Here is a 27,191-nt window from a genome sequence, read left to right as displayed (position 1 = left end):
CCAGTCTTCACAAAACGGAGTACCTGGCTTTCCACCGGGTATGTCGGTCTGGGCCCGTGGGTTTGGTCGCAATCCACGTTGGATACCAGAGGTGGTCCTGCGCTGAAATGGCCGCCGGCTCTATACCTTGCAGGCGGGGGACCGGGTGGTACATCGTCACCAAAATCAGCAATGCCCACGTTCGGGCACCCCCCCTTCGCCCTCTCGGACACCGGCTTCCCCATTGCCGGCACCTGTGTTGGTTTCACAGGGGACGTTGCCTCCTCTCCCCGCTGTGCCTCTGCCGCACTGCAATGGTTCTCAGTCTTGGCAGCCTCCAGTAGCTCCAGCATCGGCATCGCTATTGTTCGAGATGCCCCAGCGAGAGCCGGCCCCCCTAGCAGGCCCGGTTTCTCAGGAGGTTGGTTCACCTGTGGTCGTCCCTGCCCCCTCGTCCCCGCCACTGGATCTTGCCCCTCCCGGGGTGGAACAGGATCCGGAGTTTGACAGCTTGTCGCCCTTTCTGTCCCGGGCTCCAGTTGTGGGGCGACGGGGGCCTCTTCGTGTGGGTCACTTCCAGCCGTATTCGAAGGTTCCGGCTCGAGGGTTGGCAAATCCCCTCGACTCCGGCCATCCAATGGATGTGGAGGTCATCGCTCCTGCCCGACGCTCCACCTTCCGACACAGTGGCTCACAGTGGCTTCACCCCCCGAAGGAGGAGGAATGTAGTAGCCACCAGAAAGATCGCGGGAGGCGCACATTGGCACGGCGTGTCACGGACGGTAGTTGCTGCAAGTAGAGTCCCGTCCACCAGAGGGCACGCGAGAATTCAGACGCGACCTCTGCCGGCATGACAACAACAACAACAACTCCGGCAGCATGGGCCGTGCCCCGTCAGTTAACATCGGGCATGCCTAGGACACAGTCCCGGTCTACGCTAAGGGAAGTGCGACGTAAACGTGAACAGTGTTACTACAACTACCCTGTATGGCCTTGCACACTTGTAAGAGTGGTAACACAACATAAAATGAATAGATTACATGCAAATTGATGCTAACACTGCCATGTAAGAAGTAAGGTTACAATTTAACATTCTTTCAACAGTAATCCACTAGTTTGAAACTTACCAACAGTACCCACTCAAAGTCAAATTTTGGGTGCATCCAACCAATCAACTTCAGAAGAAATTTTATCGTTAGTATATCTCCTATAAACCTGTCCTGCAGATCGATGTATTGCACTTTCACCGCAACTTCTTCACCATTCTTAGTGGTAGCTCGGAACACCTGGAAGAAAATGAATTTCCTACATGAACAATTTAGTCTACAATACAAGTAAGTCTTTGTGTGCACAACAATATAAACAACAGGACAGACTGCTACTCTCCATAAATATGACCCACTGGGTTGCAGACAGGCACAATGAAAAGACTGTTACACATGTAGCTATCAGCCAAAGCCGGTCAGAGCTGCCAATGGTGGCAATCGAGTATGTGTAAATGTGCTCACTTGTGTGGATGTGTGTACATTTTCTTTGCTGAGGGAGGCTTTAGCTGATAGCTGCATGTGTAAAAGTCTTTTCGTTGTGCCTTCTGCAAGTCAACGGGTCACTTTTTGGTGAATAGCAATCCGTCCTATTCCTTATATTGATGTTAGTCTAGCCTGGAGTTTCCATTGTATCAAGTTGCAAACAGGCATGATTAAAAGTCACTCAAATATAGCTATTGCCCACAGCCTTCGTCAGTAAAGAGACATGCACACGCGCGCGCGCGCGCGCGCGCGCGCCCACACACACACACACATACACACACACACACACAAAGAAAGCAAGCACACCTCATGCACACACAACCACCAACTCAGCATCTCAGGCCAGAATGCAACATAACGTGGGATGCAAGCAGCAGTCTGGAGAGGGTGGGGAAGAGATAATAGTGTACAGGTGGGAAGAAAGATGAACAGTGTCTGGTGGAGTGTGCAGGGACCAAATTGTCAACAGGCACAGAGTCCAGACATTGTGGGGTAGGGAAGTGGAGGAAAAAGGAACAACAAAGGAGAGGAGCGGAGAAAGACAGGCACGTGTGTTGGCAGAGGGCTGCAAATCAACAGGGTGGGAGATGAGAAAGGGGAGGAGATGATACAACAGAGGGAGTGGAAAGTGTTGGTTGGAGGGTGTGGGGACAGTACATTACCGTAAGTTGAGGCCGGGATACTTACAGGAGCAGAGAATGTGTTGTAAGGATAAGTCCTATCTGTGCAGTTCAGAAAAGCTGAGGGGTGGAGGGAAGGACCCAGACGGCTCGAGTAGTGAAGCAGCTATTGAAATCAAGTGCATTATGTTCATTTGCACGTTGTACCACATGGTGATCTACTCCCGATCCCTGCAATGGAAGCCAACCCCTCCAACCAAAACCGCCCTAATTCCAACATCGAATCCTGCCTCTTACAGTTCGTATCACCATCCAATTGTGACCCTTACCGCCAACTTAGCCTCACCATCCTTCCCCAGGTCTCTTCCTCAACAGAAGGAAGAACAGCCATACACATACTCAAAACAAATCCTGACCTAATCATCCTACCTGCAGACAAAGGTTCCACCACTGTTGTCATGAATCACAGTGACTACCTGGGAGAAGGCCCATGGCAATTCTCTGAATCCTCCACCTATAAACTTTGCCAGAGTGATCCCATCCCAGACGTCCAATACACACTCCAGTCCCTGCTTAAAGCCTTAGGCCCTTCCCACAACATCTCCCTTGAATCCATTTCCTCCCCCTATGACACCCCCACACAATCACCTTATACATGCTCCCCACAATCCACAAACCCAACAATCCTGGACACCCCTTGTGGTTAATTATTGTGCCCCCACTGAAATAATTTTGGCGCTCACTGACCAACAACTCCAACCAACTGCTTGTAATCTAGTCTCCCACGTCAAAGACTGTTGACACCACCACACTATACACCAACATCCATCCTGCCCACGGTCTTACTGTTATTGAATATTACCTTTCCCAATGTCCTTCAGACTCCAAACCCACAACCTCAGTCCTCATACACCTTACTAACTTCATTCTAACCCGCAACTACTTCTCATTTGAAGGGAGAGTATACAAAAAAAAAATCCGTGGCAGTCATGGGCACCCACATGGCACCCTCCTATGACAACCTTTTTATGAGCCATCGAGAGGAGACCTTCCTAGCCTCCCAAAATACCAAACCCCTAGTATGGTTCATGTCACTGATGATATCTTAATGATCTGGACACCTTATCTTCGTTCCTTCACAACCTTAACACCTTCTTTCCCATCCGCTTCACGTGGTCCTCCTCCACCCAGCATGCCATGTTGACCTCTTTCTAATGGCTCCATCTGCACCTCTGTCACATTCAACCCACCGACAATCAACAGTACCTGCATTTTCACAGCTGTCATCCCTTTCACACCAAAAAATTCCTCCCATATGGCCTGGCTACCCAGGGACAGCATGTCTGCAATGACAAAAACTCCCTTGCTCAGTATGCTGAGGGCCTCACCAACGCCTTCACAAACAGGCACTGTCCCCCAGGTCTAGTCCACAAACAGATTTCCCATGCCATTTCTCCTCACAACCCCTATCCCTGCACCACCCCCAAAAACCAACCACAAAGGAGTGTCCCATTCATCATCAGTTCCACCCCAGACTGGAACAACTGAACCACACCCTTTACCAGGGCTTTCATTACCTATCATTGTGCCCTGAAATGAGGGACAGCCTACCTGAGATACTTCCCACCCCTCCTTAAGTGGTGTTCCATTGCCCACACAACTTCCACGACATCTACTCCAACCCTGCAACACTCCCAATCCGAACCTCTTGCCACAAGGATCGTATACCTGTGGAAGACCCAGGTGCAAAACCTGCCCAATCCATCCAATCAGCACTTCCTATTCCAGTCCTGCCACAGGTTTATCCTACTCCATCAGGGGCCGGGCCACCTGTGAAGACAGCCATGTCATTTACCAACTCTGCTGTAATCACTGCGCAGCTTTTTATATTGGTATGGCTACCAACCAGCTGCCCACCAAGATGAATGGCCACCATCAAACTGTGGTTAAGAGTAAAGTAGACCACGCTGTGGCACAACATGCAAATGAACATAACACACTTGATTTCAATGGCTGTTTCACTACCCGAGCCATCTGGATCCTTCCCTCCACCACCAGCTTTTCTGAACTGCACAGACAGGACTTATCGTTACACCACATTCTCTGCTCACACAGTTATTCCAGCCTCAACCTACGATAACATACAGTCCCCATACCCTCCACCCAACACATTCCACCCTCTCTGTTCTATCATCTCCCACCCTGTTTATTCGCAGCCCTCTGCCAACACATGCACCTGTCTTTCCCCACTCCTCTCCTTTTTTGTTGTTTTTTTCCCCCACCTCCGTGCCCCACAACCTCCTGACACTGCACCTGTTGGTAGTCTAGTCCTTGCACACTGCACCAGACAGCGTTTGTCTCTCTCCCCACCTGTATACTACTATCCCTTCCCCACCACCTCAAGATGCTGGAGTTGGCGGTCGTGTATGCATGAGGCGTGCTTGCTCTCTCTCTCTCTCTCTCTCTCTCTCTCTCTCTCTCTCTCTCTCTGTGTGTGTGTGTGTGTGTGTGTGTGTGTGTGTGTGTGTTTACTGATGAAGGCTGTGGCCGAAAGCTATAAGTGTGTGTCTGTTCAAATTCTTGGAATCTCTAAATACATTCTGCCAACTGAATTTCACATGGTCCTATTCCAAATACCATGCTGCTTTCTTTGATGTTGACCTCATGCCCACCATGGGTCAGCTAGACACTTCTATTCACATTAAACATACTAACAAACAACAATACTTGCATTCTGGCAATTGCCATCCTTTCCACATCAAACGTTCCCTCTTGTGCAGCCTTGGCATCTGAGGCGAACATATTTGTTCAGATGCAGACTCTTTACAGCAGTACACCATCATTCTCACCTCAGCCTTCACTGGACGTAATTACCCTACCAGCCTAGTTGAAAAGCAGATTTCCTGGGCCATCACATCCAATCCTGGTACCGTTGATCCCTCCAAAAAACAACTTTGGAGCACATCCCTTGTCGCTCAGTATTATCCTGGTTGGGGTTGGAGTTGGGTTGTTTCGGGGAGAAGACCAGACAGCGAGGTCATCAGCCTCATCGGACTAGGGAAGGACAGGGAAGGAAGTTGGCTGTGCCCTTTTGAAGGAACCATCCCGGCATTTGTCTAGAGCGATTCAGGGAAATCACGGAAAACCTAAATCAGGATGGCCGGACGCAGGATTGAACCGTCGTCCTCCCGAATGCGAGTCCAATGTGCTAGACACTGCGCCACCACGCTCGGTGTTATTATCCTGGTCTTGAATGTAATAATCACATAGTTCAACAAGACTTTGACTTCCTAAAATCATGACTTGAAGTGAGGTCCATTCTGTTTGACATTTTGCCCACCTCACTTAGAATAGCTTTACATTGGCCTCCCAATCTCCACTATCAGACCCTGTACTCCTTATGTGTCCATTTCCCTAGCGTATGGCTCCTACCCCAGTGACCATCCATGCTGTAAGACTTGCCCTATGAACCCACCTACAACCATGTCCTGTAACAGGCAAAACATATAAAGGGAGAGCCACCTGAAAATGAAACATGTATGCCAGCTGTTATGTAAACACTGTTTGGCCTTTCACATTGGCACGACTACCACCAAGTTATCAGTTAGAGTGGATGGGCTTAGGCAAAGGGTGTATACTGGCACCACACAATATCCTGTTGCAGAGTATGCTCTACAACATGACAGACGTAACCTCAGTACCCATTTCACCACACATGCCATTTGAATTCTTCCACCAGACACTAGTTTCTCAGTACTCAGCAGGTGTACAACACGTCCTTGGTTCTGGCCACCCACCTGCCTTAATTAACATCACTTTCTTTGTCCTCAGCATAACTTCTCAGCACCTGTTCTTTTCTGTATGTCCTTTTAGTTTTCTATATCATTTATTTTCTGGCTTGTGTATTTTTCCCAGCCCCCACCTCTGCCACATACAACACACTTAGCTTTCCACTCTTATTAATTCATACACTATGTTTTATCAGTAATCTTTGTCTGGTGTATCACCTTATCTTCCACCTTTAAGCGCTCAGGTTTTCAAACCTCATCCAGAGCAGTCCCCAACAATCAATCTTTCTTCCTCATCCCATCCGGTACTTCTCCCCAGACCCATGGTTCTGCGCAACCTTCCTGAACACTCCCTATTCCCTAAACCTCACTAGTTCTTTTCCTTCTACCCTCTTCCTTCCCTGTCAACTCTTCAGCCCGAAGGCACTACTGGCTCTGAAATCTTGCATATTACGATACCTTTAAATTGGTTTTCTTCTGCCGCCAATTGGTGAGTAGACTTTTTATCTACCCAATGAAATTGTATTTTCAAAAATCCATTATTTTTGTTGATAAATCTATAGACAGGGGTACATAACAAGCACTATTTTGTCACCATTTTTTTTTTATAAATATGTTGTTGTTGTGGTCTTCAGTCCTGAGACTGGTTTGATGCAGCTCTTCATGCTATTCTATTCTGTGGAAGCTTCTTCATCTCCCAGTACCTACTGCAACCTACATCCTTCTGAATCTGCAAGTTTATTCATCTCTTTGTCTCCCTCTACGATTTTTACCCTCCACGCTGCCCTCCAATACTAAATTGGTGATCCCTTGATGCCTCAGAACATGTCCTACCAACCGATCCCCTCTTCTAGTCAAGTTGTGCTACAAACTTCTCTTCTCCCCAATCCTATTCAATACCTCCTCATTAGTTATGTGACCTACCCATCTAATCTTCAGCATTCTTCTGTAGCACCATATTTCGAAAGCTTCTATTCTCTTCTTGTCCAAACTATTTATCGTCCCATGCTTCACTTCCATACTTAGCTACACTCCATACAAATACTTTCAGAAACGACTTCCTGACACTTAAATCCATACTCGATGTTAACAAATTTCTCTTCTTCAGAAACACTTTCCTTGCCATTGCCAGTCTACATTTTATATCCTCTTTACTTCGACCATCATCAGTTATTTTGCTCCCCAAATAGCAAAACACCTTTACTACTTTAAGTGTCTCATTTCATAACCTAATTCCCTCAGCATCAGCTGATTTAATTCGACTACATTCCATTATCCTCGTTTTGCTTTTGTTGATGTTCATCTTATATCCTCCTTTCAAGACACTATCCATTCCATTCAAGTGGTCTTCCAAATCCTTTGCTGTCTCTGACAGAATTACAATGTCATCGGCGAACCTCAAAGTTTTTATTTCTTCTCCATGGATTTTATACCTACTCCGAATTTTTCTTTTGTTTCCTTCACTGCTTGCTCAATATACAGATTGAATAACATCGGGGAGAGGCTACAGCCCTGTCTCACTCCCTTCCCAACCACTGCTTCCCTTTCATGTCCCTCGACTCTTATAACTGCCATCTGGTTTCTCTACAAATTGTAAATAGCCTTTCGCTGCCTGTATTTCACCCCTGCCACCTTCAGAATTTGAAAGAGAGTATTCCAGTCAAAATTGTCGAAAGCTTTCTCTAAGTCTACAAATGCTAGAAATGTAGGTTCACCTTTCCTTAATCTAGCTTCTAAGATAAGTCATAGGGTCAGTATCGTCTCATGTGTTGCGATATTTCTACGGAATCCAAACTGATCTTCTTGGTATAAAGCTTCTGTATTTGCATTTTGGACACCATTGATGACATAAGTATCCTGATTAAGCTTTATACTGCCCTGTGGCCCTATAAGCCTCCAGGTAAGGAAATAAGTTCTCATTTCTTGATTATATAAAGGGCATTCAAATGAAACCCAGTCACTAGTGTGAAGTAACAGTAATGATTTTACTAACTCAAAACACACAGAACACATGACAGTAGACATGCAGTAGGGCTCAAAGATAGTGCCATTCGAAAATTGCACTGTTCGGCAGTCAGTCGATGGGGAATCCACTGCGCACAGATTTTTCAACAGTTCAAGTGTTGATGCACTATGGTGCGAGCGGTGCCCACACTAATAGCCAGTAACCGATGGATCTCGTCCACAATGATTCTGCAGTTATCCAAGACTAAAGCATTCACTCATGCAACCATTTCTGGTGTGATGACACAATGAGCCTGTCCAGTTCAAGCATCGTCTTCCAGTGACTCGCACCCCTCAAGGAATCGTTTGTGCCATTCCACAACACTTGAATGACTCAGACTGTACTCACTGCACACAGCCTTCACTCATCGCTATATTTCACGGCCTCCAACTCCCTCCGCAGCCAAAAATCGAATTACTCCTCATTGTTACTGCTTGCTCATCTGCATGTTTGGTAGTGGACGATAATTTGTGTAACCACCTCCTCTTTGGCATGAAACCACACTGGCGCTACGCAACATCAAACTGTGCGCACGCATCAGTCTCTCTACAAATAGATGGTGCCACCATACCCGCAGCTTGTGGTGCCACCTTACATGTAAGGCAAAGGTAGACACACTGACTAGGTTTCATTTGAATGAACCTCATATTTAGCTTTTAGGAATTAGTGTATTAGTTTTTATAACTCTTACCTGAAGTCATCCTACAGCCTGAATTTTTATAAGTAACGTCTTTGACCTACTCATTATCTTCTGGTGATAACAAAGGTCATGCTGAACATTTTGGAAAGATATGCTCATTGTTGTTTTTCCCAAAGCTACATTCAATATTTCTTGAATAATTCTGCAGGAAGTGGTATATCCTGGTGCATATTAAAGAAAGGCAGGAGAAAGAATACGAGTTTAATGCCTCACGGATGGTGGTCATTAGAGCATAAGCTCAGACAGACTAATAATAGTGAAGGAATTGGCTGTGCAGTGGACCATCCTAGCATTCACCTTGCTCGTTTTAGGTAAATCACAGAAAACCTAAATTTGGACAGCTTGACAGAGACTGGAGCCCTGCTTTCTTCAGCAGTTGTCATTGCCAGTAATATAGGCTCATTTTCATCTCCTACAAAGTTTCTTTTTGTCTGAAGTAATTGCACTAACAAAACACCACAAACCACAAAAGAGGGAGGAATTACAAATACTAACTGCAGTCACTTAAGGCACTGCACTCAATTCCACATAAAAACAGAAATTGTTAAAATAAATTTCTCCCTTGATGGATTCCCATAGGAAAATACCCCCTTGAGGTATTCCTGTAAGAAAATTCTCCTTTGACGCATTCTCATCAGAGTTCACTATCAATGTAGACTGCTGCAAGAGGAAGAAGCTGTTAGAAGCCCGTAGACAATGTGGCCAGCCAGCTCCTTGCACTTTCATCCTAAGTAACACCATAAGAGAGTCATGTGGACAAACCACATGCCTCACCTCAGCAGCACCACAATGACTGACTCACTGTCATCTTAGTCTGGTGTCTGTCAACTTGCTTGGTGTACAGAGTAGAGGATCTGTGCTTTCCAGGACTGGATTACTACCAGATGTTACAGGGAACTGCACTTGTACTGCTTTGAAAGTGGACCACATAACACTTGCTTCAGATGCTCTGCACTCTTCACAGAACATAACACATCCTTGCATGATTGTTTTTTGTGTATGACTTAAGCTGTATGAAGCCTGACATCATCACATGCCTTCAAAGAAAAAAATGTTTGCAGTTGCCTACGGATCCACGACTGTATCCATGCTGCACCTCTTAATGTGAAGAAAAACGACGTCCACAAATTTCTGTCTTCAGGGGACCAAAAATGTGGAAACCACATGGGGAGAGATTGGGAGTATAAGGAGGATGTGTAGGGGCATCCCAGCAGAACTTCTGCAGCAAAGCTGAAACAACCTTGGCAACATGTGGGCCTGCCCATCTTCTATACAGTCCCAATCTCTCCCATGCAATTTGCATATTTTTGGTCACCTAAAGAAAGACATTCATGGATGCTGTTTTTCTTCAGACAAAGAGGTGCAAACCTGGGTACAATCATGGTTCTGCAGTCAACCACATACATTTTTCGATGAAGGAGTTGACCATTCTCTCTCACACTGTGATAAATGTAGAAACAGTTGCGGCAATTATTTTATAACAATAAACAATGAAATGATTTTTCTTTCAACTGTCTTGTTTGCATTTACTGCCCCTTACATATAACACGTCATCAAATGAGTTTGTCTTCCCAACCTAGTAAACAAAATTTTGTTTACTAATTTAAAAAGATAGATGCATCTGATGATCACATAATTGAAACCAGTCACAAAAGAGATGGAAAAAATAGCAGTCAAAAACTTTTTGAATTGTCCACAATTATAATTTACTTAGAACAATATTGCACAAAATAAAATTGCTGTCGGAGCAGATGCCAAAACTTATCCAACTGCATAGCTGGCAGCAATTTTATACAAGATTATACTAATGGTTGTCTTTCTTGAGTAAGTAATACTAGACCAGAACCAAGCCATTCTCAAAACTACTGCAATGAATCCCATAACATGTTTTATCAACTACGAGCCTGTAGTTCATTGTCAGTGTACCGAATTTGTAACTTTGCTACTGTAAATATGCAAAGTTGGTTCCCACTCCTCAAGTACATCCCAATCTGAGTTACTTTTTCTTCCCTTTGCAGTTTATTTATCAAAATCCCCCTTCTTATTTGCGTTTAATCTCAAGAAAGCCTTGTAAGGGCATCCCCCCTTTCTATTCCTTTTCATCAATTCTGTTCTTATTTTGAGAACTTGTAAATGTAAATGGGTACTTTACTGCTGTCTAATATAGCTTTAAACATGAAGTTTGCTACTGACCTGGGCAAGGCTAGCTGCTGCTATAGGTTCCTCATCAAAAGTTTCAAATATCTCTGTGTGTGGTTTTCCAAAGTCTTCCATAAATAACTGAAGAACTTCTCCTGTTTCACGAGTCAAGCACTTATCCTGAAGGGCCTACAACAGAAATGTCAATGAAATGTTATTTTGATTATATGGGACAAATAATTTTCAACATACACATCTATTTAAAAAAAAGAAATTTCAAATTAATCAATAAATGAACAATAAATACAGGTCAGTGGTTGATGAACATTGCTCATGTCACTAAAGTGGCCTGCATGTTTTGTAAAACTTACAACTTAAATCATGGCAGCTACAGGGAGTCAAGGCCAATACCTCTTAGACACCTATGCAGCCTCAATAACTATGAAAATTATGAGAACTAGACATATGTAGAAAACAACACATCATAGTAGTCAAACACTCAATTTTTTAATTACACTGCTAGTGTTAAACTTACAGCCTCAGGAAGGATAGCAAATAATGAAATTTTACTTGCTGTGCGTATGCTATACAGCCAGAACAGTATACAATTAAATTTGTAGGTGATTTCAGAGTATACAGGGTGCAAAATGAAGTATAAAGATGGCAATGGTTCTAACGCAAATGAGCCTGGATGAAAGATGTGAGAACATAGTTTCATACTGTTTCAACTCTCTGTCAGTATTCATCAATCATAGTGGCTGGCAACTGATGTGTGCCAGTATCTCAGTAACACTTGGACTAGGGCCAAACCCACAAATAGAAATCACTAAGCACACAAACACCAGCCATGAATGCCTTCACTGTATGATCATGATCAGACATTTTCAGTGGATAAGAGGCCTGAAGAATGGCAACTGTCACACACCCTCCGCACTGAGGAAGGTCAGGGCAGCAGAGGTGACATGGTGTCATGCATTATCATGTATTCTTACACAATGCATTTAAGTTAAGCACTATGTATCAAAAATAATCACTTTCCTTGCCAACTTTCATTGAAAGTAAACATGCCCAACACACTGTCTATTATCTTTTTCCTGAGTGAACTGAAGTGTGCTGAACCACGAAACAAGCATTTATACCTGTCTCTTATGGACACCTCTGAACTGCAATGACTACTGTAAATCAATAGCAAAGATGTAACTAAAAACTCTAGCCTCCATGTGAAATTTTAAAATGGCAAAAGAAGCTCCAATTACGATGGTGAATTTACCAGAGCTCTAAATAGTGTGGTATGCCTTGTTTCATATCAGCACCATGTGCGATAATCTCTTTGGCTAAAACTAGTGCTAAACTGGATCTAGAATTGAGAAAACATTATCCACCCTCTGGCGACTCCAAAGACTACTCAAGATAAACTGCTCAGCCCAAGGATGTCCCTACTGTCCAAACTATATCTGTGAGGAGCAAGTGGCTGCTGCCACATACGACAACTTGATAACACTCTCGCTTAGTACACAAAAGGAAAGGAGGGAAGAGGGCAGTTTAGTGTCCTGTCAATGGCAAGGTTGCTGGATGCTGAGAAAACACTTGAATACAAAAAGGATGGGAAAGGAAACAGTCGATACGCTTTTCACAGGAATCATCTTAGCATTTGCCTTTATCAGTTTTGGAAACAACAAAAAACTTGAATATAACAATATAATGAAAAGAATAGTTGCTACTCACCATAAAGCAAAGATGCTGAGTCGCAGAAAGGCAAAACAAAAAGACTGCCGGAAAGTTAGCTTTCGTCCAACAAGTCCTTTGGCAAAAACACACACACACACACACACACACACACACACACACACACACACACACATGCTCACACAAATGCAACTCACACACCCATAACCACAGAGTCTGGCAGCTGGAGCCAGAATGCAAGCAGCAGGGCACTGTGGGACAGGGAAATGGGTGGGGGTACGGAGGAGGCTGAGCCAGGGAAGGGGAGGAATAGCAGGGTAGGGGTGGGGGATGGTAAACTGCTGCTAGGAGCATGCAGGGATGAGGTGGAGACTGGGGCAGCTAGGTGCAGTCAGCAGGTTAGACAGAGGGTGGGGGAGAGAGGGGAGTTAGCGGAAAAGGAGAGACGTGAAAAGACTGGGTACGTTGGTGGAACAGAGGGCTGTGTAGTGCTGGAATGGGAACAGGGAAGAGCTAGAAGGGTGAGGACAATGACTAATGGAGGTTGAGGACAGGAGGGTTACAGGAATATAGGATATATTGCAGGGAAAGTTCCCACCTGTGCAGTTCAGAAAGACTGGTGTTGGCGGTAAGGATCCAGATGGCACAGGCCTTGAAGCAGTCATCGAAATGAATGAAATAACATGAAATTAACATTGAGAACATTATACTGTTACATTCCATCCTGGATTTTCCATTGTTTAAAACTTAGGGGTCCGAACCCTGCTTCTTCTAAATATTGGTTCAGGGCCTTAACCACTATGCAGTCTTGTGCAGCTGGGTACACAGAAATGGAAGACTTGGAACGGCATCTCCAGATGCATAAGTAGCACAAAACGTTCATTGATTCTGGTTAGGCTAACACAAAAGTTAAGACACATGTAGGGAAAATAAGAATCACCAAGATACTTGGCAACAGAAAAGTACTGTGTAAGATTTAGACTCAGCTAATTGCAGAATAAAGAACAGATCAATAGAACAAAAGATAACAATGTATACTTCTTAACAATGTAGGAGTGGCCAAACGAAGCCATTAAAGGCCACATCAGGCTTATTCATATGGCAGCCGCATTGAGCTCAAAGCTCTTACTGAATTGTCAACTTGTTTTCTACAGGGTGATTATAATTAAAGTTAAACTTTCAAAACACTGTAGAAATAACCCCACTGCTCAGAATGATGTCAAATTGCAACAAAATATTATGGGAAAAGCGGGAAAACGTATGGCAGAAGAAAAAAAAAAGTGCGAAAATTTATCAATAAATGGTACTGTATGTGTCAGGATACGTAAATGAAAACACCTGTCATGCGCACGACCCATTGAAGTTTGTATAAACACACTGGGTACACGCTTTTCCTCCTTTCGCATATGCGACATTCACCATGACTGTCTCAATGCAGGATCGCGCTCTGCTGGTAAAGCTTTATTACAAGAATGATGACTGTGCACACGTCGCTCTGGACACTGAAGGCTTTGAAAAAAGGCGTTGGTCCAATGACTGCCGTAGGTCTGGAGAAAATGATTCGGAAATTCGAAAAGATGGGTTCTTTTGGTGTGCAACCTGGTAGAGGGAGAAAACAAATTGATTCGATGTCAGTGGAAGCGGTGGCCACAGCAATGCAGCATGACATGAGTGGTGGTGTGCAAATGTGTAGTGCACGGAGAATTGCCCGAACATAATACATTGCCATGAGCACGATGCATAAAATTCTACCAAACATTGTTCTTTACTATCCATTCAAAATCACCCATGTGCACAAGTTGCTTCCTGTTGACCTGCCAGCAAGAGAGACCTCTGCTTTAGAATTTCTTGCTCACATGGAAGTGAACAATGATTAACCATGGAAGATTTTGTGGACAAATGAAGCCCACATTCATCTGACATGATATGTCAATACACAGAATTGTCAAATATGAGCAGTGGAAAATCCACACGCAAATCAACCAGTACCACTTCATCCTGAAAAAGTCACTGTGTAGTGCCGGTTTGTGGCATCATTTATCATAGGGCCATATTTTTTCGAAGAGACAAGTGCTTCCAGTCCTGTTACCTGTACAGTCACTGGTACGCACTACAAGTGTCTTTTGTGCAACCACATCATTCCAGCTCTCCAACAGTGTGGATGGGATCATTTTTATGCAAGATGGCGCACCTCCGCACATTGAAAATCAAGTTAAGCAGCTGTTGAAGCGCCATTTCGGAAATGCTACAATTATCAGCTGCCATTTCCCTACAGCCTGGCCGTCTTGATCAATCTGATCTTAATCCATGTGACTGTGGGGCTATCTGAAAGATGTGGCATTCAGTGCAAACTTAGGTCCATTCAAGACATGCATTGTGCAATGCATTCTGAACGTGACCCTGGAGACACTTTAATCAGTTGTGGAACATGCTGTTTCTCGATTTCAATTTGTTGCAGAAAACGGTGGACAGCATACTGAACATGTTTTGCACCAGTGACATGGAAATTAATAATTTGATTTGATTTTGATTAATGCTTTTATGTGGTTTTTGGCTTGAGGACAATTAATAACCAATATGAGTGATGCTTTTTATGCGGTTTTTGGTCTCAGGACAATTAGAAACCGATTTATCCCATCCAATGTGATATTTCCTTGCCATGGTGGATTGGCTCACGTAACTAACAGTATCACACCTGTACAGTTTGTTTAACGTCAAACGTACATCTTAAGCATTGTTGCATGATTAATTTGTCATTTGTAGTTGACCACTACTAAATTATGATGCTTACAGCACCATCTATTGCTACATTTTGTAACTATTTATTTTTCTTCTGAAATGTTTTCCCCCTTCTCCGACAATATTCTGTTGCAATTTGATGTCATTCTGACCATAGGCATTATCTCTACAGCAGTTTGATGGCAATAACTGGTTATGCAAGGATTGGCTGAAGGAGAGTTGACAGTAATGTAGTTCATGACTTTGGATAGAATGTTATTTGTGCCTTTGGTTGACTAACTTTCAGTCACAATTTAGATGTTGTTTACAATCAAGCCTCATAGTCACCAGGTGTGAGTACATTATTACTAAGAATTAGAAACCACAACAGATCCAGAATTGAATCCTAAGAGACTCCATAATGAATAGATCCTCACTCCAATAAAATAGCTACTCTTGATTCGTAACCAACAATTTTAACTATGACTTTTTGATTCCTTGTTGATGTGATAGGATTTTAGCGTGTTACCTAACAGGTGCCAGACGTAACAGTGATAGTAGTCTGTGAATAACCCAGTCAAAGATTTTCATCAGATTAAGAAAACATATTTACTCACAAACTGCTTAAACAAAAGGTACCACTGGGAGACTGCTCACATTTTGATACCATTCACACAGATGAAGACTGCCTTCTTGATTGACATATCGTTTTGAAGCCCAAATGGACTTTTACTTTTAATGTGGAAGCCAAGATGTTTAACAATCATAGTATGAAACACTTTATTTGAATAGTTTCATAAAACTGTTTTAAGGGAAATACAGGGTGTCAATGAAAACATAGAAAGACCAAAAACACAACAAAATTACCATTGTCATTCAAAATGGATAAATACAAACACTGTATGGTTTTCTAGATAATCTTACACTATTCCTCTTGCAAAATGCTTACAGTTTTAGGTGACGATGATCGTATTAAATAAAGGAAAGACACACATTCATGCAAGCATAACTGTGACCACTGTCTCTGGGCACTGAGACCAGACTCAGGCTTGTTGTGTGTGTGTGTGTGTGTGTGTGTGTGTGTGTGTGAGTGTGTGTGTGTGTGTGTGTGTGTGTGTGTGTTCCCTAGTTTAGAAAAAGGCCTTTTGGCCAAAAACTCAATATGTATGGCAGTCTTTTTGTTGTGTCTGTCTGTGAATCATGATATTGTCGTAATTCCACCCTGGACTTTCCGTGGTTTGATTTTCAACTTCTCTGCAAAGAAGACCACAAAGTATCAATAATATTGAGATCTGGTCACTGTGGTAGCTAGGGGAGATGTGACAATTCATCCTCGTCCTCACAAAACCAGTCTTGGACAATGCAAGCTTTGTAAACAGGGACCCTGTTGTCACTGAACACATCACCACCATTGGGGAACGAATACTGTACCAATAGATGGATTTGATCAGCAGAATTGGTCACTTAACCCTCGACAGTAAAAGCAACCTTGCCCAAAAACAATGGACCTCATAGAATACTACGATAAGGTTCCTCAAATCATCACCAAACCCCTGCCATGTTTCACTCTTGCCAGTAAGCAGTCCGCCTTGTAGGTTTGAGACAGCGTAAACCAAACGTAAACTTGCCAGAAGTTGAAAACAGTGTAAAACAAGCCTGATCTGACTGAATGGCTTTCTTTCATAGCTCCAGGTTTTATGGCTTCAGCACGACAGTTTCCTGTTACAGACATTTGCATCACTGATGCATAGTTTTGGAATTCCAGCCCGCCCTACAATTCCCTGCTTTTTGAGCCCCCTTTGTGATGCTTGGTGCTGACAGGGTTTGCTGTGACCTTTGCAGCTGTTGTCATCTCATTTTTCGTCACAATCCTCTTCAATGACTGTCTGTCATGAGTACGAAGCACACACTTTTGGCCACGTTGTGAGTTATAGGGTGATGTTTTTCGTCTGTATGTGGTCTAAACCTTTGTTACAGCACCTCTTGAAACACAGAGCACTTTGGCTACTTCTGTTATGGAAGTACCTGCCATATAAGCATCAACAATTTGCCCTCATTCGAATTCACTTATACCCTAAATAATGCACTCAAAACTACACAGAACACTGTTTTGACCATTACTGACATTTGCAACATATTAAGGGCATTGTGCAGGTGTTGTTCATGGTCAAATACAACAACGCAACCTGCAGGCTTGACTAGCATCTGCATTTATGTTCAAGCATGCATTTCTTACTGTGTTCCTATATTTTTGTCGAAGCCCTGTAGGTCTGTAATTGTGCAGATTTGTGGCTTCTCCCATTTTGGAAGTATCACAATGTCATATTTCATACTGTCAGCAAATATATCAGTACGGCTCACTATGTATGCCAAGTGGCAAAAGCGGAGTGTGAAGAAAAGACCTTTCACAAAATATGATTAATTCACATTTTATCAGGACAAAGACGTGTCTGGTTCACAGATACTATCCTGACATTGGCTCATCCCTACGGGTCATAGAGGTGCACTTCACACTTCTGCTCTATACTGCAAACAAATGCAGTGTTTGGGTGGCCCTTTGTTAAGATTAGCCAATAAGTCTTATCACACTGCTGCATGAAGGATATCCAACTTATTCACTACTGCAGAGGACCTGCCTTACGATACTATCAACACTAAATGAACAGTTATCTTTTTTAATAAAACAATGATTTCATTGTATTATCTGTTGTTATTTCCCCACACGTAATCGTAAGTTGTAGCTTGGCATCATGCATTGTCTCACAACATGCTGAAGGTTGTGCTTAAAAATTTAAATGTTATAACTATTTATGAGCTTGCTTGATTTTACAGCAGGCTCCCACAGTGTTCTGAAACACACTATATGGTGATCATCATTTATGCATCACAATTGGAAAAGTCTATTACAACTTGTCTGTCAGCATTGTTTTCAATTTTATTTGTATTTGCAAAAAATTAGTCAGATTATATACTGGGACTGGCAGTGACTCAGGTAGGGAAGTTTATTACAGGAATTTATCTACATCGAAACTTTTCAGTTCACCTCACAGTACGTGGCAGAGGGTACCCCATAGCACTACTAGTCATTTCCTTTCTTATTCCATTCGCAAACAGAATGAAGGAAAAATGACAATCTATCAATCTATATGCCTCCGTATTAGCCGCAATTTCTTGTATCTTGTCTTCATGGTTCTTATGCACAATGTATGTTGGAGGCAACAGAATTGTTTTGCAGTCAGCCCCAAATGCTGGTTCTCTAAATTTTCTCAACAGTGTTCCTCGAAAAGAACATTGCCTTCCCTCCAGCGACTCCCATTTGAGTTCCTGAAGCACCTTCGTCACACTTGCATGTTGTTTGAAACTACCAGTGACAAGTCTAGCAGTCCACCTCTGAATTGCTTCGATGTCTTCCTTTAATCTGACCTGGAATGGATCCCAAACACTCAAGCAGTACTCAAGAATACATCACACTAGCATCTCCCCTACAGATGAACCAGTTTCCCAGAATTCTCCCAATAAACCACAGTTGAACATTTGCCTTTCCTACCACAATCCTCCCATACTCATTCCATTTCGTATCGATCTGCAATGTTACACACAGGTATTTAAACAATGTGACTGTGCAAAGCAGGACACTACAAATACTGTATCTGAACATTGCAGGTTTGCTTTTCCAACTCATCTGCATCAAATTAAATTTTTCTACATTTAAAGACAGGCACGATTCATCACACCAACTACAAATCATCTTGTACTCCCTACAGTCACTCAACGTTGACACCTTACCATCCACCACAGCATCAGCAGCAAAGAACTGCAGATTGCTGCCCACCCTGTCTGCCAAATCATTTATGTACATAGAGAATAACAACAGCCCTATCACACTTCCCTGGGGCACTCCTGATGATATTCTTGTCTCTAATGAATACTTGCCATCAAGGATAAAATACTGGGTTCTACAACTTAAAAAGTCTTCGAGCCACCCACATATCTTGAACCTATTCCTATGCTCATACCTTCCCTAACAGCCTGCAATGGGGAACCGTGTCAAATGCTTTCTGGAAATCTAGAAATATGGAATCTCCCATATGCCCTTCACCCATAATTCGCAGTATATCATGCGAGAAACGGGCCATTCGAACTGAGAATACATTCACAGATTCTGCAGCAAATCAATGTTAGTGATATTGTTCTGTAATTTTGTGGGTCCATTCTTTGGACTTTCTTATACACAGCAACCACCTGCACTTTTTTTCCAGTCACTTGGCACTTTGCACTGGGAAAAAGATTTGCAATAAATGCAAGCTAAGTAAGGAGCCAATGCCACAAAGTACTCTCCACACAACCAAACCTGGGTTCCATCCAGTCTTGGTGACATTTGTTTTCAACTCCTTGAGTTGTTTCTTTACACCAGGGATGCTAATTACTATGTCGTCCATACGGGTGCCTGTTTGATGGTCAAATGACAGTAAGTTTGTGCAATTCTCCTGTGTGAATGATTTCTTGAACATGAAATTTAAAACTTCGGGTTTCATTTTGCTATCTTTAACTGCCATACCAGATTGGTCAGCAAGTGACTGTATGGAAGCCTTAGATTAAGATGAAGAATCACATTAGTGTTCAAGATCAACTCTGTAGAATGAGTCAAGTAATTTACATTAAACTCCCTAAAAGTATTGTAAACAGTATTAGGAAAAGGGGGCTGGGTTGGGTTGTTTGGGGGAAGAGACTAAACAGAGAGGTCATCGGTCTCATCGGATGAGGGAAGGACGGGGAAGGAAGTTGGCCGTGCCCTTTCAGAGGAACCATCCCAGCATTTGCCTGGAGCGATTTAGGGAAATCACGGAAAACCTAAATCAGGGTGGCCGGACACGGGATTGAACCGTTGTCCTCCCGAATGCGAGTCCAGTGTGCTAACCACTCGGACACGGGATTGAACCGTTGTCCTCCCGAATGCGAGTCCAGTGTGCTAACCACTGTGAATTATGAAAAGGATGATTGCTACTCACCATATATAGGAGAGGAGTCATGCCTGTCTGTGACTCAACGTCTCTATATGGTTAGTAGCAATCTATCCTTTACATAATACCTTGTTATTCCATCCTGAACTTTCCATTGTTTGGTTTTGCCTAAAACTATTATGCATGCACAATAACTTGACCCTTCAGTAATGGCCGCTGGAAGCTAATGCATGCAATTATTGCTTTGCACATGGACTAGTCTCTCAGGGTTGATACTATATAACAGAAATGAATATGTAGCTGTACATCATACTTCTACACAAAGTGGTAACAATAATTTAAATGTATTTGTACAGAGGAAAATGAAATCCTGTTGGTGCAAACTACAAAATACTGCAACAAAAATGTATCATAAACGGTACTGTTGTTGACAAGTTACCACTAACTGGAAACAAGTCAATACCAGGTGACTTCTACAAAATTTATTGGCTCCAATCAGCTACACAAGAGCTATCAAGTTACTGTGCACACATAGTACTGTATTCTTTCTTTCTCCATTAATTGCTGTAGTAGAACATTGACTGTCTATCTGAAATTACAAGAAGGAGCATTATAAATGGCTGCGATGAAGACCTGGACAAGTGCCTTTCAGTTTGGAAGTACATGGGCCAAAATACTGCTCAGACAATATATCCAAGTGTTTAGAACTTTAAATGAGCACTTCCTTTTTGTAAAAATATTCTTGTTCCTTGTCCCTCCATATCATTTATACAGCACAATTTTCCTGTAGGTAGTTACCAATACACAGAAAGCTGCTAGTGGTACTGACAAGAAGCTCTACGAACCATACAACACCTGAATTAATTATCCCTTGTTTAAGAGGGATGTAATTTGATTAGTTTCATTCCACTAAGCCTTTTATGTATGATGAAAAATTGTCCTTGACCTTCTATTCTTTGTAGTTGATTCTATTACTAAAGAAGAACCTAGGAGCTTTGCTTCAGTATACTCATTATTCACTGTTTTTCTTGGAACATTTTGAGCCAGTATGTTACCATTTTGGGGGAATAGGACTAAAGTGTATAGATTTTCTGTGGCCATTTAACGCAAATGTAATGTTTCATCCAAAAGAGCTGATTTATCAAAACACTGTAAAGACCAAATCTTTTAAGGTTGTTCAGGACAGTTTGAATTTTCGCAGAAAAAACTTTTCATTATAAGTCTCTAAAAGATCTCTGTTCAGGCTACATGGTTTCTAGGGTTCAGGGAAACACCAGACAATATTTCCACAGCCTGTTCTCTATTTCATGGGTACAGTATGGAAAAACTTGGTAATGGCCTGTCAGACCATGTTGCACAGACAGCAATACTGAAAGGAATCAAAGAAGAGTCATATCCCAAACTAGTAAACAAAAGATTTAGAGATATAGAGTCCACTTGCAACATAGACACTTGAAGCAAAAGACAAAGGGTTAACTTGGCAAGAAGTCTACAATACTGAATATTTGAATGACAAATATACTTCTTCAAACTTTTGCCACTATCTTTAACAGCTATTTCCCATTAAAATAGTTCAAGCATATATGCAGTACTAATAAACAACTGATTTGTATAACTAATGGCATTAGACTACCATGTAGGAAGAAACAGGAGTTGTATCGTAACAGTCTGAGCCCGGTACCAGAATGTTACGACAGACAATACGTCAAAGTGCAGAGAAATGTCATCAAACAAGCTACAACAATGCAGTACACAAAGAGAAAAGAAAGTTCTCAGAACAAAGTTAAAACTGTATGGTCAATTGCGAAAGAGGTTACATAGTCAATTGTGAAACCGTTATCAGAACAGAATGTTAGTAATCAACACGTTACTCTCCTCTTGTATGAGATTGAACTGTTAGTGATTCATCAGAGGTGAGCAATATATTTGCCAATCACTACTTGACTTTATTACATCATTTAACAGTAAAGACTCCCATGGGTGCCATGAAATTTCAAGTAGGATTATGAAGATCAGTGCACCACATGTTAATTTTGTACTCAAGTCATCTGAACGTATCTTTCAAGTACGTTTAGTTTCCTGACAGGCTAAAATACTTTACAAAAAGGGCAAAAGAGACAACATAGACAATTACTGGTCAATTTCTTTGATACCACTGGTTTCAAAACTTTTTTGAGAAAGCAATGTATACGAGAGTGCTGGCACATCTCAGTGACAATTCTGCTGACAGACTCTCAAGTTTGGTTTCAGAAAAAGGAGTATCCACAGAAAATGCTACTGATTCTTGTGTGTACGAGGCAGTAGGGCTAGACAGTAGCTGAGGACAGTAGGTATTTTCTTTAATTTAAATAAGCTCAACAATGGCTAGCCTCATATCTGGAATGTTGGAAGCAGAAGGTTGTCCTCCAGTGTCAACAAACAAGGAAGAGGTTTGAAACTGTGAAACTGACTGGGGGCTTGTTAAGTTCAGGGAGGGGGGGCGGGGGTGTTCTGTTCTGGGTTCATTACTTTTCGTGATATATATCAATGCTATGATACTAAACACAACAGATGACCCAGAAATTGTTCTCACTGCAGATGACACAAGTCTTATGGTGAAAGACGTGAAACTTAATATAAATGATGTAGCTAATAGGATAGTCAGTAACATCGGCACTTGGCTTTCAATCAGGTTCACATTTTACTGTAACAAAATGCAATTCATACAGTTCCTAACACGTAACTCCTGCAAAAACGAAATTTTATTGTCTGAAAGTGGTCAAACAGTCAACGAAGTTGACCGTTTTGAATTTTTAGGACTAAGAATAGATGGAAGGCTTTTTTGGAAGTATAACATTCAGGATCTTGTGCAGAAACTGAATACTGTTATCTCTGCTACAAGAAGAATTGTCACTGTCTCCAACCCTGAAACACAAATGCCCTGTTTTCTCTGCATTATTTCTCTGTTATCTCGTATGATGGTGTATTCTGGTGCAACTCTGTGGACTCACTAGGAATATTCTTAGTCCAGAAACAGGCAATCAGACTGATCTGCAGTTTCAGTTAGCCAACTTCGTCTAGGTTGTTGTTCGGGCATTTCACAATTCTATCTCCGCCATCCCTGTACATATATGCCATCAAGGGATATGTTGCTGATGATACTCAATCATTCAATCACTGTCCGCCTCCGTAGCATAGCGGTAGCGTTACTGTCTTCCACGCAGGGAACCCGGGCTCGATTTTCATCAGGGGACTGGGTGTTGTGTGTCCTTCAACAACATTTTCATCATCATTGATTTGCAAGTTGCCGAAGTGGGGTCAAGTAAAAAGGACTTGGAATATGGTGGCCGAAATTCCCCGAATGGGGATTCCCAAGTCAACAATGCCATACGATCATTTCCATTTTTTCCATTCAGAACAAACTGCAACATTCATTCTGTGAACAACAGAAAAAAAAATATACACTTAGTTAACACTTCCTTACACATTGTACAGAAAGGTGCACGTTATCCAGCAGGTTTCATTTTCAATAGACTTCCAGTAAAACTGAAAAAATTGAGTGCTAAATCACAAATTCAAGTTGAAAGCTTTCCTTGGGGCACACTCCTAACATTCTGTACAGGAGTTTCTCACAGCAGTTGCGAATTTTTCTCTGTAATGTGTTTTTTATTCTGTAGTAACCCTCCGGTTATTATACCTACTGCCCACAGCGGATGCGAGCTGGGTCACTACTCCAAGCATAGTGTGCACCGACACTCAAATGGCACACCTACAACTACCTGAGGTGGCTGCCAGGGGCAACAGTCACCAACCACACTCACCTGGTACGCGGATCATGCACAACACGATTCCAGCAATGCCAGATGGAGACAGAATCCTCATAACGCTATACATGGGTCTCCAAGCCTCTCAGTTGTCAATGTGTGCAATATGTGCAACTATATTCAGTGTATCCCTGTTGCCATTCTGTGACCTAATAAACTGTTTCTGTTTTATGGCCATGTATTTTCTTGTGTCTCTAGTTAGAACACAAGTGATGACGAGCGGGATATGATTTTCATGTATTTCAGATCCTATGGTTTTTCTGCCATTCAGCTCTTCCATGGAGGCTCCACTCTAGTCACTCCTGCAACAACAAACAACAAATACAGCCATGCTGGAATGGTTGTTGGCTATGCTGATCCAGGCTCCACTGCCAGCTACTCACCATCATCGTTCCCTCTGTATGATGAATCCATGGAACAATGGGATGATTAAAAGGGCAGCTTCACCGACATTTCATGGCATTCCAGGTGATCGACAAGGAGGTGTGTAAGGCTCTTTCCTTATCATGGATACTCCCTCATATGTATCACATACTGCACCAGTTAGCCCTTCTGCAAGAGCCAGCATTGCTTTCTTTTGACGATATGTGTCATTTGTTGTCCTCGTATCATCAGAAGCATACGCATTTGCCGCTGCATGTGCTGAATTCTAACAATGTCGCAAACAGCCACAGCAATCGTATCACACTTGGGCGGCCGAGACTGACGGCCTAAATCATGTTATTTCATCACGGCTAACCCTCAGGAGTCTTATGCAGGCACTATGGTCCATGTTGCAATCATTCATTTGGCCCCAGATAAGGAGGTGCACTAGGTTGCCCTTAAGTTGGCAGAAGTTTTGAATATTTCACAATCATTTGAGGTCTCTCACACAACAGGTCACCAATTAGAGGCTTGGAGTGGTGTAGTCATTATTGACAGCATGCAGATCCAGGGCTTGGAACCTCATGTGCTGGGAGAAGAGGTAGCCGCAGTATAAACAAGCCAACCGGGCTGCCACAGATCAACACATTGTTGGCAGCAGGAACAGTGAACACCTTTTTCTTCTTGCCCCTCTTGTTTCATACAGCACAAGTGGGTGGCCTGCACCAAGCATTGGGCTTCTTGCCATAAATGTAAAAGAAGGAAAGGGTCACACAGTGGTGATATGTCAATCTCTACTCCCTCAAGAGTCACTGCAGGAATCAGTGGGTGTTGATATTCATACCGTTACATTGTTGTCTTAGTCACTGTCTGCAGACAAGAAAGGGGGGGGGGGGGGGGGGGAGGATGAGCCGGATCAGAATATACCTTCTGCCAGGATAGTGGCCACTCCTTCAGTAAGGTCCAGACAGGCACGTGGGGGTAGGGGTTTGTTAGTTATTGGGAGCTCCAATGTTAGGCGGGTCATGGAGCCCCTCAGGAACATAGTGGCTAGGGTGGGGAAGAAGTCCAACGTTCACTCAGTGTGCTTACTGGGGGGCCTTGTCCTGGATGTGGAAGAGGCTCTTCCCGCGTCTATTGAGCGTGCAGGGTGCAGCCAGCTGCAGATTGTTGCACATGTCGGCACCAATGATGCCTGTCATCAGGGTTCCAAGGAAATCCTTGGGCCCTTTCGAAGGCTGGCTAAATTGGCGAAGGTGGCTTCCATCCCTCGAGGAGTGGAAGCCAAGCTGACGATCTGCAGCATCGTACCTAGGGTGGACTGGAGTCCCCTGGTTTGGAGTCGAGTGGAGAATCTAAACCAGAGGCTACGTCGACTCTGTGACAAAAATGGTTGTAGATTCCTCGACCTACGCTATGGGGTAGGAGGTTGTAGGACGCCCCTCAATAGCTCAGGGGTGCGCTACACACAGGAAGCAGCTACATGGGTACTAGTGGCATGCACATGGTTTTTTTTTAGATTAGGTTCCTCCCCATGGGAAACAAACCATTGGCCTGAAAAATACTGATGTGGGTGTGCCAATTGTAAAAATTGTTAGTTCACCTAAACAGGTAATTCCAAAGGATTTAAATATGCTAAATCTCATGTTAGTAAATTGTCGAATTGTTTGTAACAAGATCCCCGAGTTACTCTCTGAAATAAACAGTAGCAATGTCAATATTGTATTAGGTACCGAAAGCTGGTTGAAACCAGACATAAATAGCAGTGAAATCTTGAACGTGGATTGGACAATGTTTAGGAAGAATAGGACTGATGCTATGGAAGGTGGTGTGTTCATTGCAGTTAAAAGCTGTTTAAATGCAGTTGAGATTGATACTGGGTCGGACTGTGAAATAGTCTGGATAAAGCTGACAATCAGACAAGGATTTACCACCGTATTAGGATGTTTTTATAGACCACCAGCATCCACAACATCCCGCGAAAGGCAAAGGTCCCGAGTTCGAGTCTCGGTTGGGCACACAGTTTTAATCTGCCAGGAAGTTTCATATCAGCACACACTCCGCTGCAGAGTGAAAATCTCATTCTGGATCCACAACACACGTCGCAGAACAATTCACTGAAAATCTTGAGTACACAGGAAATAAACAACCCACTGACAAACAGAAATTATGGAAAATGAAAGCAGCTGTCAAAAGGTCAATGAGAGATTCTTTTAACGAATCTGAAAGCAATATTTTATCTGCAGATTCTAAAAATAAACCCAAAAAATTTTGGCTGTACGTAAAATCTACGAACGCAACAAATAATTCAATACCTTCTCTTGCTGGCAGTATGGGTAATGTAACTGATGATGATCAACAGAAGACTGAAATTCTAAGCCGAGCTTTCAAAAACTCGTTTACGGTAGAGGACTGCAGCACCATTCCCCCTTTCAATTATCGAGCAAACGCAAGGATGACTGACATAGTGTTTAGTGTATCTAGGATTGTAAAACAGTTAAGAACCTTAGACACCAGGAAGGTATCTGGCCCAGACGGTATCCCCGTAAGATTTTATGTTGACTATGCTACAAATATAGCGCCATTCTTATCCATCGTCTATCAGGGATCATTGGAACAGTGGAAAGTTCCACAGGACTGGAAGAAGGCCCTGGTCATAGCAATCTATAAAAAAGGGTAGAAAATCAGATGCACATAATTACCGGCCAATTTCACTGACATCAGTTTGTTGAATCATGGATCATATTTTGTGTTCAGACATAATGACCTTCCTAGACTTTGAGAAGATCATCTGCACAAACCAGCACGGTTTTAGGAAACAGCGGTCATGCAAGGAAACAGCGGTCATGCGAGACACAGCTGGCCCTCTTTGTGCATGATACACAACAGGCTCTAGATAC

The 27,191-nt window shown here is 42.8% G+C and overlaps 1 protein-coding gene across 3 annotated transcripts in view; it reads right to left on the bottom strand.

Annotated features, from left to right (window-relative positions):
• LOC126481205 (uncharacterized aarF domain-containing protein kinase 5) overlaps positions 1-27,191 on the bottom strand; it is a 164,905-nt gene that overhangs the window by 97,360 nt on the left and 40,354 nt on the right. For all 3 annotated transcript variants that reach the window (XM_050104803.1, XM_050104805.1, XM_050104806.1), the window contains exons 4-5: positions 10,815-10,949; positions 1,107-1,265 (exon numbers count right to left, since the gene is read on the bottom strand). In XM_050104803.1, coding sequence (XP_049960760.1) covers positions 1,107-1,265; positions 10,815-10,949 — 294 coding nt within the window. The remainder of the gene's footprint in view (positions 1-1,106; positions 1,266-10,814; positions 10,950-27,191) is intronic.

This window comes from Schistocerca serialis, chromosome 5 (assembly GCF_023864345.2).
Source record: "Schistocerca serialis cubense isolate TAMUIC-IGC-003099 chromosome 5, iqSchSeri2.2, whole genome shotgun sequence".
NCBI lineage: Eukaryota > Metazoa > Arthropoda > Insecta > Orthoptera > Acrididae > Schistocerca > Schistocerca serialis.
Note: the sequence above shows the minus strand (reverse complement) of the source record. Positions and strands in the feature narration are given on the sequence as shown.